Here is a 20,077-nt window from a genome sequence, read left to right on the forward strand (position 1 = left end):
TGTCTAATAGAAGCGATTGTATGTAGCTTTCATTTCTTTCTCACCCCACAGTCTTTCCTTCAGTCAATTCAGTGACTCAGCCGCACAAATAGATACATCCCTCTTCAGATTCAAGCTTGTTTGTTACCCACAAGGCAGGTTTCCAGAATAGCTCTAGTTAGTGACAAGGAGCAGGGCGTTCTTACGGATTATGGGAACTAAACTACCGTGAAGAATCACATCCTCACCAGTGACTAGAAGGGAGGAGAGCTAACACAGACTTTGCGTCGACTGTGATGCATCTGTAAAGATCTAGAGATTAAGGAAAGCAGAAAGAAGTGCTATATTCAGCAACATCACTTAGTGACTGCACATACAGGCCTGTAGGTAGGGAGGTGCTTCATGCCTTTAGAGTGCAAGTGTACGCTTCTATATGCCTCTACACCCCACCCCCCAAAAAACCAACTTGAAAGTATCTCCTAGACCAGAACTGTGATGAAAATGTTCTGTATCTGCACTAATACAGCAGTAGCCCCTAGCCTCGTGGCTTTCAAAAGCACTTGAAATGTGGGCTAATGTGACTGAAGAACTGTATTTTTCATTTTAATTTTAATCAATTTAAATTTCAATAGCCACATGAGGCTGGCTAGTAGCCACCTTTATGGACAAAACACATTACTAGACCAGAACTAGGTATCTTTATAGGTGCCAACTATTTTAAATATTAAAACATCTTAGATGTCATCTGCTACAAACATATGACTTGTCTATGCTTAGAGAGATGTGGGTACTCCTGACTACATCTAAATAAGCAGGGTTTGAGAGTAGCACAGCTTCTGTCCAGAATGAGAGCTGATCTGATTAGACACATTAATTAGAAGAGGGAAACTTCTACTCTGTGTGGCTTCTGATGTCTGCCTTTTCAAAAATATTCTCCTTCATTGCTTGCACTCCTTAGATTAATGAGACCTATATGGGTCCCTCAGAAAGAGTAGTTGCATCTTCCCATTGATATCATTGGCCCCAGTGAACAAGTTGACAGTAGCTTTGATATATCTGTCAGAACTGGGGGACAGCAGGGGTCAGGGCTCCGTGGTCTACAGAAGTTTACCATCAGATCCTGTTCGTTACAAATGCTCAAATCCCTGCTTACTAGTGCCTGTAATTCCATATTATATGCTGCCCATCTATAGTTAAAATGCAATGCTGTGCCCCTCCTGAGAAGTAAATCTTCAACCTATTGTCTTTGGCACATTTGATGGACAGAGGATACCAGGTATCTGGGAGGAAACTCTACAAATGTGGAAAAGATAAAAGACCTAGGAGATGGGAATCCCAAAACACATTTCGTTGACTATATGAATTGCCTAATGCTTGTGGTAGTTTATAAGATATTATACAATACCTTATATGGCTATCATAGGATTAACTAAATTTTATTGAAATAAAATACTTTAAACTTCTATTTTTAGAGTATTTATAGTTTTCATAAAATGTATTTTTCCATTAATAAACAAACATCATATTACCAAAGAGAAAGAGAGCACAGAGTAATCACCCATAATTTTACTACTTAACAAACAACAATTAGCATCTTTTCTTTGTGGTCTTTTTACTATACGTAATTTTTTAGTTTTCTTTACACAGTGACAATCATAGTGTATGTGAAGTTTTGTAATCTGATTGCAGGCTTCTGGAGCTAGGCATTATATAAGGGGATATTACAACAGGTCTAGGATAACTAGGTCATTTAACATGTATCTGTCTCTGAAATGTTCTGCCCTTAATTCAACCCTGGGGCCGTGGCAATGATACACAGAGATGAGAATTCCAATATAAATAGCGTCCTTGGAAAATGCTCATCTGCCTGTTTTAACATTTGCTCTGTGTCTTTCAGATCTTAGTATCCCTCGGTGAGACTTTACCCTGCTGTGAATTGTGTGGTATACGAAAACCAAGTGCTCGCTTATACCTGGCTGGAGTTAAACAAAAATATCAAAGGCTCCATGGGTAGGGAAAAGAAGTGGGGGAAAGGGAGGTACCAGGTGGTTGATATACCGTGTCCCATTTAATCGTCATCAAACTCAGCGGGTAGGCATTATCAAGCATACTTTAGACACAAAGGGCTGAGAAACGTGCCCAGGGGTGTATTATTATTATTTTTAAAAAAGATTTTATTTATTTATCTTAGAGGGGAAGGGAAGGAGGGAGAGAGAGAGAGAGAGAGAAAGAGAGAAAGAGAAATATCAATGTATGGTTGCCTCTCATGCGTCCCCTGCCGGGAACCGGGAACTGGCCTGCAACCCAGGCATGTGCCCTGACTGGGAATCGAACCGTGATTGTGTGGTTCGCAGGCCCGCGCTCAATCCACTGAGCTACACCAGCCAGGGCAGGTTGTATTATTATTAAGGAGCACAACAGGCACTAGCACTTGGGGCTTCCCAATACACTGGGCAGGTAAACAAGCAAGCACATAAACTCTTAATGTAAAAAGGAAAAGAGGAGTTTAAAAAAATTACAACTATAATGTATTAACATATTCTGTGAAAACTGTCTTTAAGAAATGTTTAAAGAAAGGAAAAATGAAGAGATGAAATATTTCCCCCCAAGACTTAGTCACCTCTGATAGTAAATGTCTCTGTCAGTCCAAGAGCCTGAACACTTACTTCCCCTCTATTTTCTTTTCAAAGATTTTGTTTGTTTATTTTCAGAGAGATGGGAAGGGAGGGAGAGCGGGAGAGAAACATCAGTGTGTGAGAGATATATCCTGAGATTGCCTCTTGCACACCCCCTCAACTGGGGACCCAGCCTGCAACCCAGGCATGTGCCCTGACCAGGAATCAAACTAGCAATGTTTTGGTTCACAGGCCGACACTCAATCCACTGAGCCATACCAGCCAGGACTCCCCTCTAGTTTATAAATCTCTGCTCCTCAACTCAAGTCTCTGACTATGCCACTGAAAGAGTGGAATGTGAATGGGGATAGGCTGTAGAGATTCCCAGACTGTTTAGAAGGTAACATCTAACCTACTGTATTGCTCATCTGCTCTGATTTGCTAAAAGTAGCGAATCTGTATTAGAGCAAGTTGGAAGCCTCAAATGGTTCTTCTCATCCACCCCAAGCCAAGATGTACACATTGCTGCTGCAAACATACCTTGGCCGTAGTGTCTCCAGAGCCCTGGAACAATGTCTAGCTACATCCTGGATGCTAACCACGGGTATCTCCTTTCACCAGAGGACCACTAAGCTCCTAGACTCTATAACCACCCCACCTTGCCACATCTGCTGCAAATCCATGGCTTGCCTTTTTCTTTCTCCTAGTTTCCATGGATACGCAACAGTTTACTTTTCCCCCCAACTCTAAGCCATGGTTATTTTTAACTATAAAACCCTGAGCCAGGTCACGGCTGGGATCTGGATGGAAGATGCAATGACGTCTATAGCCACCCTCCTCCCCGGCAGACACCTTCTTTTGTGTAGTTGCTGGGGGTGGAAGGCACTCCTGGGAGATTTTGCTCTCAAATGCGTTTTTGCTTTGCATCATGAAGTTAAAACTATGCTTAGATTTGATAGCTGTCCTGAATCTGAAACCAGGCATGCTCAAAACAAGGCAAAGATGTTCGTGTGTCGGCAGGAGGGTGGGCTGCCAGGTAAGGTTGACCTAGCTGTCACCTACCTGTAGCTAGCGCTTAAATGCCCTTTGGTAAAAATATATCAAAGTGCTCTCCTTTAGGCAAAAAATAGGGCTCTGGCTCCTGCCCCCAATAGAATGGCTTTTTCTGCTGAGCTCGACCTTAGTTAGTAAAAGGCTCCTAATGGGATACTGCAGGGAAAAGCTGTTCCACCTCTCCAAAGCAGACAGCAAATTCCCATGGTATCAGGGTTCCAACACTGCTGCCCTCCCTCCCTCTACCAAAGTTCGAAGTTCAAATTGGCACCTCCTGCCCCCCATTTCTAAGGCTCCTGGTTGGGGAGCTAAGTGTCTTCATGGCATTTCTGAACTTTTCACTCCTCTTAAATAACTTTTTTGGAAAACCTATTAAATTACTCTGAAAATTACCCTTTTCATCTTAAGACATCCTACCATTGGAAACCAAAATAAAAATATCAGTTAGTCCAAATTCATAATCAATTTCTTTATAAAGGATGTTGATTTGGAACATTAAATCAAGCTCCATAGTACAGGTTTCATTTGTTTTTTAAATTTATTTATTTCTAGAGAGAGGGGAAGGGAGAGAGGGAGAGAAACATTGATCAGCTGCCTCTTGCACACACCCCGAGGACCAGGCCCCCAACTCAGGCATGTGCCCTGCCTGGGAATTGAACTGGTGACCTTTTGTTTTATAGTGCAATGCCCAACCAACTGAGCCACATGGGTCAAGTCTCCAGCAATTAAAAAAAAATTATTTAAAGAATATATTTTTTATGTGTTAAAGGAATCCTCTAAATGAAGGACGATAGGAGAAAAATCCAAATCAGTTACTATTGTTTAATGGGAGAAATGAGGTTAGGTCACTGCAAACAATTTCGGAAACAGGGAGCGCACGTTGCAGACAGCTCTCCAAGGAGGAGGGGAGAGATGCACCAGAAATGCCATGAGTTGGCACTGAGCTGTCAGTTCACTACTGGATAAGGGCGGTAGGATGACAGCAGTTCAGCATTTGTGCTTTGATAAAGAAAAAATGTGGGTTTCTCAAAACTATGAGGTCTTCTTTTCCCACTTCCTAAGATGCTGCTTCTGTTCAGCATAAACTCTGGATCAAGGTATATTAATTAGTAAGCCACCGGGAAGCTTTCTGTCACATAAGATCCCAAGGGAATCCAGAGCAAGCTGAAGAAAAAAAAATGGGTTGCTTAGTGAAGAAGGAAAGATTAATTTAACTGAATTAGCTGGGTGCTATCCCCTGTGCTCCAAAGTAGAAAACAAGTGCATTAGACTTAATTACCCAGTCCTCAAAGACATAAAACAAGTCTGGACTACAAAGGTTAACTACAGGACTCTCAAAATGATGATGCGTGGTGATGTTCAATTTTTTTGTATCCTTCAGTTTGGGGTTTAAAACCATTTAAGGGTTACTTTCAGCATTCTTATCTCAACTTCCTTATTCCTACTCGTAACAGGGAAGGGGCCCAGTGTACAATGGATAGCAAGCAAGTTACTCATAGTGACAAAGGCATTTTAATGTCAGATGCAAGACATTCATCCTTTCCTTAAATACCCAGGTTTCTCCACTGGGAGCCCAGCCAAATCAAAGGGCAGTTAATGCTTTCATCCCAGCACATCTCAACTCACAGAAGCCAAGGCACTGGCTGGCACTCAACAGAAAAACTTCGTCCCATTAGATTTAGAAACATGCTTTCCAGACCTCTCAGAAATCATTCACCTGTTGCTCCACCTGACCCGTCGAAGGCAGCACACTAGCACACTTAACAGCTCTGATGCATATTTCATGGATAGGCTTCGGTTCCAACATATTCCCTAGTTAAATGCCCTCCATTAGTGTTCTCAGGCCCAAATTAAATGCCTATGTCAGCATGACCATTACTGTCCTATCCAGGGTGCTCTGGCTTTGCTTGCACTGAGATTCTGCTCAATGTCACTTACATTTCACTCAGGAAGGCTGGTTGGTGTGTCTGATTGAAGAGAAATCCTTTGTCCTAGCTGGGCTACCTCTTCTACACAAGGCCACAGATATGGCAGTCCCACTGTCTGAGAGGTGCCCCTTCTGGCCTGTCAAGAAGTTAAACACTCTAGTCTAAGCCTGTTGGAAAGGAAAGCAAAGCTTCCAGATCAGTACCTCTTGAATCAAACTTTAGAAATGTAAGTGAATAAAAAGCCAGGTACGTATAAATTGTGGGAAAGCTTTTTGTGCTGACAGTAATCCACAAAGATCCTTAGAAATGGATGAACCATGTTCTAGAATGCTGTTTAGAACATAACACTACCCTCCTGTGTGGAGACCAGGGGAGAAGTGTTTCAGAGTAAATGCGAACAAGTTTTTTCCAAGCTCCTCTTTGTAATTTGGGCCTCTGGTTCTTCACACTGGACATTTTAGTTCTTTTATTACGTACCTACGTACTTCCTAAAGCCAGAATGACTTACTAACTGGGATTTTGTTTTTGACGCCATGGGTCTCCTTGCAGCTAACCACAACTTGGTGATGTCATCACTAAAAATGGGCAGTTTGTTCTTATCTTTCAGCAAGGACTGTTTTTTTTTTTTTTTAGATTTTATTTATCTTTACGGGGAGGGGAAGGAGAGGGACAGAAATTTCAATGTATGGTTGCCTCTCGTGCATCCCCTGCTGGAAACTGGCCTGCAACCCAGGCATGTGCCCTGACCGGGAATTGAACCACGATCGTCTGGCTGGCAGGCCTGCACTCAATCCACTGAGCTACGCCAGCCAGGGCCAGCAAGGACTGTTAATTAACTGCTGAGTTGAGAGTTTAAATGGGTGGGGGGTTGTAAAAAGGAAAGGAATGACATCTAGAATCCAAGGAAGGATAAACCACAAAAAAGTCGTCCCATGAGAGACAGTCAAAGTCTTCAATCATAGGAGAGGGTCACTGCAGGCATTTGTTCAAGACTTTTGTTCCCCATTTCTCAGCACTGGAAGGGAAGGATGTGCTTAAAATGTCAGCAAAACCTTTAATGTTAAACTGCAATGAAAATTCCTAACAGTAAAAAGTCTTTACTTCGGCTCGGGCTGGTGTGGCTCAGCGTACTGAATGCTGGCCTGCGATCTGACGTGTTGCTGGTTCGGTTCCCAGTCAGGGCACATGCCTCTTTCTCCCTCCCTGCTCCCCCTCCCTAAAAGTAAATAGATGCATATATTTTTTAAGTCTTTATTCATGTTACTGAGTTCCAGAGTACAGTGTTCCTCTTCTGAGGTAGTCTGGACTAAGACCTCTATTAATGCAGCAGGCATATTCCCTGAAATGCCCTTGCTAGCTCTAGACTGTGAGTAAAAAGAAAGGCCTTCCTTCGGTGATAAAAACATGGAAGAAAATAGAGTCCTCAAGCCAGACACATCAATGTATCAGCAAGTGCTTTTCCACCATAAAGACAAAAAGAGAGTGACTCCTTTCAGAGCGCTCATCACCCAAAATACGGCTAGATCTTTGAGGACCCCCTAGGGATTCTAGGTCTCAGACTTTGCTAAGTTGCATTTACCAAAACAACAATAATGATAATCCTAGTTTCTAAAATCCAGTTATTTGAAAGTGTAGCCTTATTTTCCTATCAGTTCTCAACCATGCCGTTTTCCCTCACCTAATCTACAGATTCCCCAATCAGTTTTTCAGAGTTCAGCTGGTTCCACGGTTTCTGTGAGGCTGCCCTACCACCCTCCCACTCCCAGCCACCACAGCTGCCCCTGGTGTCCCAGACAACTACATCTCTTGGCACCATTCTCCTTACTCCCGCTGCCACCTCCACACCGTCCTCCACCCACTGTGTCTGAAACAGTCCCACTTCCATCTGCCAAATTGTCTCTCTCTCCTCTATCTCGTCACTGCCTCAAAAGCTCACCTCTCCCAGGAAGCCTTCCAAGTCAAGGCTAAGGACTCTTCAGACCACAACAGGCATCAACTGACATTGAGGTCTAATGCGCCCAGAATTTTTAGAATCAGAATTGCCTTCCAGGGATAAGAAGCAGTCCCTTTGTAACCAACTGAGGGTGAGAGTGGGGGTGGAACCCGTTTTTCTAAGAGAGACGAGTATGCAAAAGAGAGCATGTCCATAGGCCACCCTTTCTAAAGATTGAAGTCCTTAATTATTCTAATTCCTTCAATTACTCAGTCTCCTTTTCGTTTGTAACCCCCTAGAGGAAGTTTATCAGTAAGCGGCATGCATATTTACATCAGTCAAAAAGTCTGAGCAGATACTTCCGACAAAACATAGTATTTTAATTGGATATTTTAAATGTTGAAAGAATGAATGAATTAGCTCCCAGAGGTCATCTGTGCAGATTCTGAAGTTATTTCTATATACAACTCCCCTTCTAATGGAAGTGGGATAGCCATGACTCTGAGTTTGGATTCTTATCCTGCAGATAGTTTTGGGGACCAGGTTTCAGATGTGGTGGGGTTACTCACCCTCATTATCCACTGAGTCCCATATATGAAACTGTTTACTTTTGTTTCAAAAGTAGCTTTTATTGCAGGCTGGCCTTTCCCCATTAAGAAACTAGGGTTCAGGTCTCAACCCCAGTAAAGGGGAGGTTAGTTGCATCATCCCCATCCTCAGAGGCCTGGTGCCCTGGGACACCCAGGGTAAGAAGAGGGTGAGTCCAGGACACACACGCGAGGACAGACAGTGCAGCGTGATGAGGCGGGTATCCAACACCCTACATGTGCTTTACCAGGATATTTGACACACCCACAAATTAAGCAGCAAAACATTTTAATCCATTAATTCTAAAAATAATAGAGACATTTTATATCGGATGCCACCTCCTCAAAAGTCTCCTGCAGATTAGACAGACTACAAAGTATAAAGCCAAACATTAAAGTTAAAGAAGCAGTTTTGGGTGCGGGGGGGGGTGGGGGTGGGTGGAGAGGCTGGAGGAGGGCAAAGTGGGGGGAAATGGGGACATGTGTAGTAGTGTCAACAATAAAGATTAAAAAAAACCAAAGCCACAGTTTGGGACCAGACCATCGCGAGGACATTTTCCTCCTCTCTGCTCATCAACATAAGTTGTCAACTTAAAAAATCCTCATGGAAAAGAGAGTGAGTGCTTTCTCATGCTCTATAACCTTTCTCCTTACTTTAAATCTGTCTGTATTGTTTGAAGGCAAAACAGATAAATTCAACCACTCAAGTACAAGGGTCTGCACTGGACCCCTGGGACTAGAGACTGGTTTAGTTTTGTTTCTACCAACGCCGTAATGCGAGGCACTATGGTTCTTGTTTTAGCTATAAGAGGTGTCGGGAATGAATGCCCACTTACTCACATCTAATAACAGCTTATCTAGCACATGACTCTGTAGCCCAATGCGAACAAGAGTGTTTTAAAGCAGGGTGGAGAATAAAGTAGGCATTGTTAGACCTTAAGGTTTCCTTTGTCCTTTTCCCCCTTTTTACAATGAGAATTCAGCTCAAGAATATCCACGCTGTCCTTTGGTCCACCACATTCCAAACTTGTGATTTCAGATCCCAAGCCCTTAGAGCCTCAGGCTTTAGTGATGTATCCTTCTCGAATGAGGAAATCATAGATTTTCCGGGTTTTGTTCACATCTATCTTGATGAGTGCTCTTGCTTGTGCCAGCCGCAAGCCTCCTTGCTTGTTACATTCGTTCAACAGAGCAGATTTGTATTCTAAATAGGCTCCTGGGACCAACCTCACCATCTGACAGAGCTGTAAGACAAGGCAAATTTAATACACATTAACATCGATCACTCTCATAATTTAACCCAGCGGGTAGAGCCAAAATAAAATTTAAAAAGTGATAGCAACCCCCAACTATTTACAGGAGCTGTTGGGTGGCTGGATTACATTCCATTTAGTTTCTTCTCTGAAGAGAGTACACACTAAAGACAGACACCCCGGAAGAGAAAGCCAGGATATGATGCTGGAAGAAGCTTTAGCACATGTTGGCTGGCTCACTGTGTTTGTCAGGGAGCAACGCGAACACGTGTCCTACAGCCCAGCACATTCCAACCCAGCCAGTCAGGGAAGAGCCACAGGGCATGGTGGGGGAAGGGGTGCGGACACCTGGATTCCCAAGGGTGAATCACATTATTTTTAGTATTGGCATCAAGTGCTTTTGATACATTTCCTACTTTTGAGGGAGAGGCCTGGCTAAGAGAGGCCACTTTAGCTGCTTAAAATCTAGAAAGCTGGCTCGTTCCAGTTTACTTGCCATTAACCCAGCGGTCTAAGGTCGCCATTGTGTGGGTCAGGGTAAAGACCGCTTCACACTCCAGGCCATTCAGTGTTTGGCTCAGTATGGTCTGTGCCCGTTTTTTTAAAAAAATAATACCTGGATATAAAATATACTTCCTTCTCCTTCAATCTTTGCTATTTCTGGTGGATGAGATAAAAGACTAATACTACTCCTTCCTCCTTGACTCTTCTACACTGGCTTGAACCTACGGCACAAAGTGGAAGATGCAGACACTGATCTCAGGAGGCGTAAAGGAGCGGATGAGGGACAGAGGATGGACCGCACTTTCAGGATGAACTTCAGGGCCACAGCATGTTCTTCTGAAAACACTTGATGATGACTCTTTTGAGGCTGGGTTTAAATTTTAGAAACAGCCACAAGTAATACACAGACAAGCCTGATGATCACAGTGGAAAAGAAAAGTGAGTCGTCCATTTTTAAACTGAAATTAATATGTGACTACATATGACAACGAATGCCTTTCTTTATGCTTAAAAAAGTCTCCTAAGTGAGGGTTACACTGTTGGAGAAAGTGTAGAACAACTCAAAGTGACTGTCCTAATAGCAAGTAACCATTTTCATATTAAAGTTATTTTAAATTTGTAAAAAATTAATTTTGGTCAGATAAAGCACTTAGCACAGTATATGGTACATGGTGATTGCTCCATAAATGCCATTTGCTATTATTTAGATTTACAAATTACATGTTCCTCTCTCAGAAGCCCAAGGGTGGCAAGGCAATAAGGAAAGGAGTCCTGTGAACCTGCTGAGCTAGCGCCTGGCCTCCCAGGAGAGGCCAGGGCTCTAAGGTCGTGAGACACACAGAGCAAAACGGGTTTAATCCTGTAAGGTATCAAGTCAATCATTTATCAGCCACTTTCTTCTAGCTCCCTTTCTTTTTGTTACCTCCTTTTCTTTTTCATTCAGCTTCTCTGTGCCAGGGAGGCCTGTGAGGTTCAAGGGCGGTGCACTTCGTCTACCTACAGACAGACAGAAAAGGGCAGACATTTCACAGGAGTGACAACTCCTCACATGTGAAATAAAACAAAGTTCCATGCAGCTAGAGGAAATTTCCACCAGTCCCTCAGGCCCCAGTTTAGCCACACGGCTACCACAATGTCCACTTGAAAAAAGAAATGGTAATTCGTGTGTCCTTTGCTCTGCTAAAATACACACACAATCACACGTATCTCAGCATCAAATACGACTGCTTAACACGGTAGTTATCACCCATTCCTTCTGAGAGCGATGGGCGATTCTGAAATCGAAAGCCCAGATCTCATCCAGTTAAGAAAGGTCAAACACTACTTGCCTCGACAGCTGATGAATGGAAATAACAACTCTGCAGGAGACACTCCCCAGTGCTGCCAGCAGTACAAGGCAAACACGGTAATTAACCAAGTGCCATTTGCCTCCAGATCAAAGGCAGACTGTTAGGCCAGCAACAGGCCCTTCTTATTTATTATGTGAGGGAACATCTTCTCCTTCCAAAGTAACTCTGTTTACAGGAAAGAGCCACACAGAAAACAATGAGCTATTATATGGCAAAGCAGAGGCTGAGGTGAACTCCCATACCCGAGACAGAACCTAAGTACGAGGACAATGCCCAGGGTGGGAAGCTTGATGTGCAAAAATTTTTGGTTTTGTTTTGCATGTTTGAGATGAGTGTTCATTTAGGGATGGACAGACTGAGTTAAGCAAAAAAAAAAAAAAAGTGGAATAATATAAGTTTCATGGGTGTTNAAAAAGTGGAATAATGTAAGTTTCATGGGTGTTGCCTTTTAGGGGGTGGAGAGAAGGGGGTGGAACGACTAACAGGCTATTCTGCTAGAAAACGTGCTTCTCTGTAAAACAACAAAGGGGATAAAGGCTTCTCGTACCAGGATTCCCTTAACCCTAAAAGCTCAAAAAAGGAGACTGAAATCACTTGCTGCCTCTGCAACACTACCAGAGGCCAAGTGACAACCAAGAAGCCAGGTTTCCAAGTTTGCGCTGCCTTAGGACCAACTCAGAACGTGAGGAGCAAGGGGTCTCCTTAACCTAAATATAGGGGCTGAAGAAGGCTAACACCAGCCCAGGAAGCAAAAAAGAACAGTGAGTTTTCTGTGTTTCAGAAAACACAGATGCCAAAGTTGCACGGTCATGTTAGTCCATTCATGTTAATCAGCCAGTATGAGCTTATTTCTGTATCTGTACTTAGATTGGTGGGGAGAGGTCGGAAGTAAGAAACTTGTTAGACTTGTATTTTGCTGTTTTTGGCTACTCCCTAAAAGACTCTTCTCTCCTTTAAGTATGAAAAAAAATAATTACTTGAAACAAAGGAATAAATTTTTTTAAAAATCATCCCCAAGGTGGCCTTCCTCTGAGTCCTGGCTAGATCCTGAATCTACTGAGAGATTTGAGTGGCATCGCACAGGTCTCTTCTGAACTTCCAAAGAACGGTGCAACTGCAAACGGGCCATCTTTTAGCCTAGTCTGTATCTAATCAGCGGGGTGGTCTGTGTGTTCTGATTTGGGGAAGTAGCTAATCTACCATATGGAGCACCAAGGATTATCAGAGAGCATATGGCTTAATCTATCCAGCTCTGTAAACTACAGTAAAAATAGGACATAGCCAAAGACGTAAACATAAGAAATAGAACCCCTTAACTCTCCAACTTTAAAAGAAACCCTTGTGTTTTTGGCAGGTGACATGCCTCTTTGCTCATATATTTTATTTTTGAAGATTTTATTTATTTATTTTTAGACAGAAGGGGAGGGAGGGAGGAAGAGGGGGAGAGAAACATCAATGTGTGGTTGCCTCTCACGCGCCCCCACCCCCTGGGGACCCGGCCCGCAACCCAGGCACATGCCCTGACTGGGAATTGAACCAGCGACCTTTTGGTTAGCAGGCCGGCACCCAATCCACTGGGCCACACCAGCCAGAGCTGCTCGTCTATTTTATACGATATAAAACCTTTCTTTTTTTCCCCTTTGAGACAAATCTCAGAATCTGTGGTAGATATAATCACAGTCAACTAAATGCCCACAGACACTGGTACAATGAGGAGACCACCTCTCTGGAGCTTGTTCTTCCCGGTCTCTGTACTTTAGCCCTGAAGATAGTCCCTGTCTGGCTCGCGAAGATTCTGAAAAGCTGCCGATGTTTATAGATTGGGACAACATGTAATTACTGTTACTCTGTCTAGCAGAGTAATGGGATCGCGGGGACCCCACAGAGTGGGAGACACTGCTGGCTCACCACAACCTCTAGAACGAAAACTTCACAACCAAGACTTGCACTAGCTTGAAAAATAATTACCTGAATTCGAAGCCATCGAAACTGAAGGACTCAGGCCGGAATCACTACAATGAAGAAGAGGAATTTATAAACGTACGTCACACCCAAAGGTGGCAATTTGCAAAAGCCTACGTGGGACTAGCCATTTACGAGGCCGGTTACTGTGAAAAGATGTAGTGAGACAGACTGCACGCCTTACACAGGTCATCCCACTGGACTAACCCAGAAAAGACGTCTGTTCTCAGAGGGGAGATTGGTTGGATTTGTTAAGAGCTCTTAGCACCAGGGAACATCACAAAGACCATTCATGGGCAAAGACAGCAACATGATTCTTCAATGGAAATTACACCAACAGAGATGGAGGGAGAGAGAAGACCTGGGTAGAGGGGATTTACTTATCTTTAAAAATCAGACCAAAGTAGCAAAGCAGGATTCCAGGAGGCCAGTTATGCTTCTCAAAACTATTAGTACTGCACTGTTTCTGAGACAGACCCCTAAAATTTTCTGAATTCTTCCAGTCACCCAGTTATGACGACTCTGCCACAGGGCGGGCGCCCACGGAAAGAGCTGAGAGGACATGCGCCGGCTGCCCCTTCCCCCTGACTGCTCACATGTCGGCTTGCCGGCGGAGCCACTGCTGGCAGGCACTGCTGTCCTGGATGTACTGGAGGACTTCGGAGAGCATGGTGCGCTTGAGGCGCTCCTCCTCCCGCGTCTTCTTGAGGTGATCATAGGTTCTGGCACCTGGAGGGGTGAGAAAATCGCCACGACCGCAGTGGCAATGCAGAACTAAGATAATGCAGCAAACAGTTTGTCCTTTTTTGGTTTCTTTGCCAAATCGCTTCCACAGTTCTTTTTCCAAGAGCAAAATAGATTTCTCCTAATTCGAATTCACTTTTTTGACAAGACATTAAAATATTTTAACTCCTTTTCCACCTTTAAGAAATTTTGAGGAGGAACCCCCCCCAAACAGAAAAGTACAAAGGAAGTAAGAGTGACTCATATTTCCACCCCCAAAAGTAATTAACATTGAATAGGTATATTTGCTTCCTGTTCTATTTTTCCAGCTATATATTTTTCAAAGTCACACACGTGCTAGAAGCATACACTCTTCCTTAAAAAGCAACCAGAATAACAAATAAGAACAAGTCCTCACTGACCAGTACTGTTCCTTTCCCTTCTTTCCCAGAGGCAACCAGTGTCAGGTAACCAAACCCTGGAATCAGAGTCTTCACATACATACGGCTCAACAAAGTTACATGGTGTTTTATACAAAGGAATACAGACTCCACAGTGCCACACCAGTTGGTGTCAAACTGTGTTCCACCGAGCCCCAGAGCACCGTGAAAATCTGCCAGGGCTGACTGACATGAAGAGCCAGGCACTACCACGCATGCTGGTGGTCCTGGGTTCTACGCCGGAAATAGGTGTAGAACCACTGCCCTGACCGATGTGGCTCAGCTGGTTGGGCGTCATCCCGCATAGCAAGGATACCAGTTCACTTTCTGGTTGGGGCACATGCATGGGTTGCAGGTTCGGTCCCCATTAAGGGCACGTATGAGGCAACCAATTGGTGTTTCTCTCTCACATTCATGTTTCGCTCCCTTTCTCCCTCCCTTCCCTCTCTCTAATAAATGAAATTCTTTCAGAACAAAAATAAAGAATACTAGGCTAAAATCATACCCACAGGGCTATTTCAGGTGGGTACTAGGTGATCGCTTTCAACCAACAGGAAGAAGGAAGGAATGCTAAGGACCATTCCGACAATAACAACAACACAACACAAACTGCCATTCATTGAGGATTCACTGTGTGCCTGGTACTGTACTATGTTTTCATGCATTTTCTAATTTACCTTCACACTAATTCTAACACACCTGGAAAACCAAAACTGGACCAGAATCACAAACCTGGTAAACAGCAGGGCCAGAATCCAAACCCAGGCTGTCCAAGTCTAGACCTCAAGCTCCTAACTACTATGACATACTGCCTTTCCTTATGACCTGGCTCTACTACAGCTCTCTCTTTAATCACTTTACTTAATTTTTAAAAGTTTTTTATTTGCTTTTAGAGAGAGGGGAAGGGAGGGAGAGAAACATCGACACGCAAGAGAAACATTGCTTGGTTGCCTCTCACATGCCCCTAACCAGAGACCTGGCCTGCAACCCCAGGGCCCTGGGAATGGAACCGGTGACCCCTCCGTTTGGAGAACAATGCCCAACCCACTAAGCCACACTAGTCACAGCTCTTAATTACTTTAAACCTACTGCCCGCCTTCGGACCAAAAGATCACCACCAGCTGTGGTCAGAGCACACACCTGGGACACAGGCCAGGTCCCCATAGCAGGGTGTGCAAGAGGTAGCTGATCGATGCTTCTCTCCCTCTCTTTCTCCCTCCTTTCCTTTCTCTCTAAAAGTAAATAAAATCTTTACAAAAATAATTTATAATCACTTTAAACCTTAGTTTCTTTATTAAATGGAAATAACAGTACCGAGCTCATGATCCAGGTGACACGCTGAATATAGGGCTTGATGCACGACAAACCGTTTCTATGAGACGTTAGCTGCTATTAACGTAATTACCATCAGCTCCTCCCGCAGCTGCGGAGCGAGCACCTAGAGCCGCTGAAGCTCGGTCAGTGAGAAAGACCAGGCTGTGCACCACTAAATTTTAAAAGGCCGAGGCTGAACACTAGAGCACAAAATCCTTTTTAAAAAAGAGGCCGCAGTAGAATCCTGAACCTAAAGCAAGTGCCTCTTTTGTGTTTCAGTGTTTATTTTACCTCAGATAAATCACGTAATGGTATTTTTAAGGATTAAACAGATGAAAGTTTACTGAAAGGATTAAGATCTCATTCTGAAGGAGGAAAGCTTTAAGTTTTAAAAATCCACACCGCCTCAGAGACTTCCCTTATGTGTTAGGAAGACACTTGCCCTCTGATACAGCAGGTTGCACTTACTACAAAAATTGGTAATGCCTGCTGTCCTGTATTCTTGGAGCCTCTTGATTTCCTTTCGGAGTTCAAATTCCACTGTTTATCCCAAAAAGAACAAAGGAGAAAAAATGGGAAAGACAAGGTCAACAACAATGAGCATTTTCAGTCATTCTGCATTATAGAAAAGACGACGTCATTCCATTTGGGGAATCCTATTTGTTGGTAACATCTCATCAGAAACTTTACCCAAGAGCTCAGAAAGACCCACTCCAGCTGCCTGCCAACTGCTGCCTCCCGCAGCAGCTGGAATTCTCTCTCAGGAAACTCAGAGTGAACTGGCTGCAATCCCTTAGCTAGAGAAGTAACACTTTTTTAAACAGCTGAACTGCCCCGCTCTATTCATTCTGTGTTAAGAGTTCTACCACACAACCACATTCTTTTACGACACCTGTCTCTGGTATTACTGGATGTGGCCCTTTTGCAAGGGGAGCACAGATGGTCTGTGCTCAAGTTCCAGAAAATGTCTTTCTCCATAGAAACAAAAGAGCACTGTTTCTCCCATAAACCAGGAACCTCTGCTTCTTCTGGGCACACAGATCAGGCTGCACTGCTTGGGTTATTACATAACGGAGCGTTCCAATTTGGGCGCTCTGAAACGGAGGACGGTGGAAACGTCTGGATAGTCCATGGGGTGCACTTCCTTGGAGTGTCACATAAACCAGGGATGGCACAAACTGGGACAGGAAGTAAAGGCTCAGTCACCCAGTACAAACCACACAGAGAATGGAACCAGAGAGGGTGCTTGGTGTGGACGACTGGCCTCGTTCAGATAAATGCCTTATGATGCCATGTAAGAAATACCTGCATGATGAGCACAGGGCAAGAGCCCTGGCAAAGCACCTTCCAGAACTACACTTACATCAAACACACAAACCTCATGCAGGTAGAGACTGAGCCACCCCGTCCAGACCTCCTCCAAGTCTAGGCTTTCCTGCCCTAACAACTTCATTTCTTTATAGTGGAAAAAAAAATCTAATGATAAATGGGTAGAGCTTTCAAGAGAAAAAGGCAAGGGAATGATGGAAATACTATCTCCATGAGTTATCCAATTCTGACCCCACTTTAAAAATTATTTTTAATACTAAAATATTCATGAACAAAATAATATGATGTCTGGGATTTGCTTCAAAACATTCCAGCTGAGAGTGGAAAGGGAGTGGCAGAGATGCCACTGGACTGGCCGTGTGTCGGTAACTGTTAAACCTGGGTGGTAAATACTGGGGTTTGTTATACTATGACCTCTACTTCTGCATACAGTGTTTGAAAACTCCTATAATAAAAAGTAAGGAGAAAAACTACTGAACTACTGCTTATCTGGGAAAAAGAGAAAGCCACTAGACTTTTTAACCTCTTTTCTTCTCCCCCAAAAGTCCCAAATTTATTTCATGGTAATAAAGGAAAACAGAGATGAGACTATTCGTGTATTTATTTACAGAACTTCACACAAAACACATCAGTATCTCTCCTACTTATATATAAATACACACACACACAATACCCATGTGTTTACAGAAGTTCACATAAAACATGCTATCTCCCCTATTTACATGAACACACACACACTCTTGCTCAAGGCAGAAAACCACCTACGTGCGTGGCTTTCAATGAACTTGTCGTGCTCCACTGGTCCCACAATCCTTGCGAATCGCCTCATTGTTTCATAAAGGTCTTGGACCTCCTTGGGATACCGCCGTTCCATTACTACAGAGAAAGTGAAACATAACTGCGTCAGAGAGAATATAAGGATCCCTAAGTTTTCTGCATTTCTTTTACAAGAGGTGGAATGGAAGGTCATTATCCCTAACCTCATGTGACTAACTGACCCATGACAGGAAGCAGACAGGAAAGCTAAGAATGCAAAACACTAATCATAAAAGCAGCAGCATCACACTGCCGATCTCAGAGGGATGTTGTTACCACTGGAGGTAATCTGCACTTCGGTGCACCCCACTGACCTCCCGGCCTCTCACTATCTCTGATCTGTCCAGGGGCAGGAATCCCTGGCAGGAAGACAATTAAAGGCAGATCAGGTATTCTTAGGAACAGGGATGGGCAAATTTTCTGACATTAACTCCTGCAGGAAAACAAGGGACCTGCAGACACAATAATCCCTCTAGAAGAGATCAGTCTGGAAAAGTGTGTGATCTCTTGCGCGCCTCACCAAAATTCTTCCTCCTACCTACACTTAGTCAAGTGAGGCACATAGTATTTCCTCACTAAACTAAATTAAGTACCACAATGTAATCACTACTGATGCAGTTATCCTTTGATAACTACCATGCAAGTAAATGGTCGCATGGGCAGGGGGGCTAGGGCCAGAAACTTTGAGGATCGCCACTGACCAAATTTCTAATAAACAGATATAGGCAAAGGAGATGATAAGTAACGTGGAGCAGCTTTGGTCATTCCAATCAGATAATCAGTGGTAACTAGGCTAGTTTTGTCTACCTCTAACAGTTACTTTAATTAAGTCCTCTTTTCAGGTGATTCTCTTCTCTTGCAGGAGACAGTCTTAGCCACAAATTCTAGGAATATAAAATGAACTTATTTTATTCACAAACAAGTTCATCATGGCATGATTTTTAATAACTAAAAATATAAATCTGATGAGCCACCACAGATCGATTATTTTCACTATTGAAGTCCCCTCCCCATCCCTGCCTCTCACTACCGGGATAATAAAGATTTTGGAGTATGATTTGAAAATTTGATTAAAAAAACCACAACCAAAACCCCCCTGCCTACCACAGCTAGGTCACATGTCCATTCAGTATGATGGGCGTTAAAAACCTCTGAAATCACACTGTGCCTGCCGCTTCTTTCTCAGAAGCAGCCTAGAGTTAAAAGAAGAATAAGGCTAAACTGATCTCTGTCCACCAGCAGAGGTTAAAATATATGCCAGAGTCAAGGTCTACTACACATAAAGGTTAGAAACCCACTGACCTATTAAGGAAAGCCCAGGAATTCCTCTGTGGAGAGGAACCTACTCCTGTGGAGTAGGAACCTACTCCACAGAGGAACCTACTACTGTGGCTACCAGAACATCAGTGACTAATTCTTGTCTACAGAAAAGGTAAGGGAAATTGCTCCTGAGTTACTGCTGTGAACCCACAAATCTCAAGGAGGATGTGGTTGAACAGGCAATCTTGTACATTGCCAGAAGGAATACAAATTGATATCACATCTTGGGTAAAGCAACCTGGCAGCAAGTGTCAAGAGTTTTAACGATCATATTCTTTGACTTATTAATTCCACTTCTGGGAATCTACCTAAAAAAAAAAAATCTAAACATAGACAAAGTTTTATTCACAAACAAGTTCATCCAGGCATTATTTTTAATGGCTAAAAAAACATAAATATGCTAAGTATCTAATTAATGTAACTGCTATAAAAGACATCCTCAAAACACCACCATCACTTGAAAAATGTGTAATGGAAAGTGAAAACATAAAGGACATGAAATTACCATGTTTATGATCATGACTTTGTTAAAAGGCAGCCCACGGCCGCCCTGCACCCAACAGGGGCACGAAGTGTCAAACCTGTAACAGTCTATCAACTGGGATGTGAACCACAGTAATTACTAGATTCTTTTACCCCCTCCCCCCCAAAAAAGTAACGTGACATAAAACTACTAAAACATTTAATTTAAATATTGCAATTACTCTGACATCACTGTTCTTATTTGCTGCACAAACTCCACAGTGTAGAAGAAAAATCACCAATTCTCATAGGTTTATTATTATCATCATACAAAGCTAAATGTCATTTTTTTTGTTCGTGTACTATGACACAAAATAGAAAAATCAGTTTCTGTTGACTTTTCCATAAAAACATTTTCCCAAGCTGGTCTTCAAGGTTATGTTTAACATCTAGTTCCAAAACAGGACCACATCCAGTTCCAGGAAATGATTCATTAATATTCATGCTGTA

The 20,077-nt window shown here is 43.1% G+C and overlaps 1 protein-coding gene across 2 annotated transcripts in view; it reads right to left on the reverse strand.

Annotated features, from left to right (window-relative positions):
• Window positions 1-7,867: 7,867 nt before the first annotated feature.
• Window positions 7,868-20,077, reverse strand: part of TADA2A (transcriptional adaptor 2A) — a 51,015-nt gene continuing 38,805 nt past the window's right edge. For both annotated transcript variants that reach the window (XM_037070315.1, XM_037070314.1), the window contains exons 11-16: window positions 17,735-17,845; window positions 16,109-16,180; window positions 13,760-13,892; window positions 13,170-13,213; window positions 10,775-10,848; window positions 7,868-9,339 (exon numbers count right to left, since the gene is read on the reverse strand). In XM_037070315.1, the coding sequence (XP_036926210.1) occupies window positions 9,154-9,339; window positions 10,775-10,848; window positions 13,170-13,213; window positions 13,760-13,892; window positions 16,109-16,180; window positions 17,735-17,845 (620 nt within the window). In that variant the 3' untranslated portion in view covers window positions 7,868-9,153. The remainder of the gene's footprint in view (window positions 9,340-10,774; window positions 10,849-13,169; window positions 13,214-13,759; window positions 13,893-16,108; window positions 16,181-17,734; window positions 17,846-20,077) is intronic.

This window comes from Sturnira hondurensis, unplaced genomic scaffold (genome assembly GCF_014824575.4).
Source record: "Sturnira hondurensis isolate 20B ecotype Veracruz unplaced genomic scaffold, ASM1482457v3 Scaffold0018728, whole genome shotgun sequence".
In the NCBI taxonomy this organism is placed as follows: Eukaryota; Metazoa; Chordata; class Mammalia; order Chiroptera; family Phyllostomidae; genus Sturnira; species Sturnira hondurensis.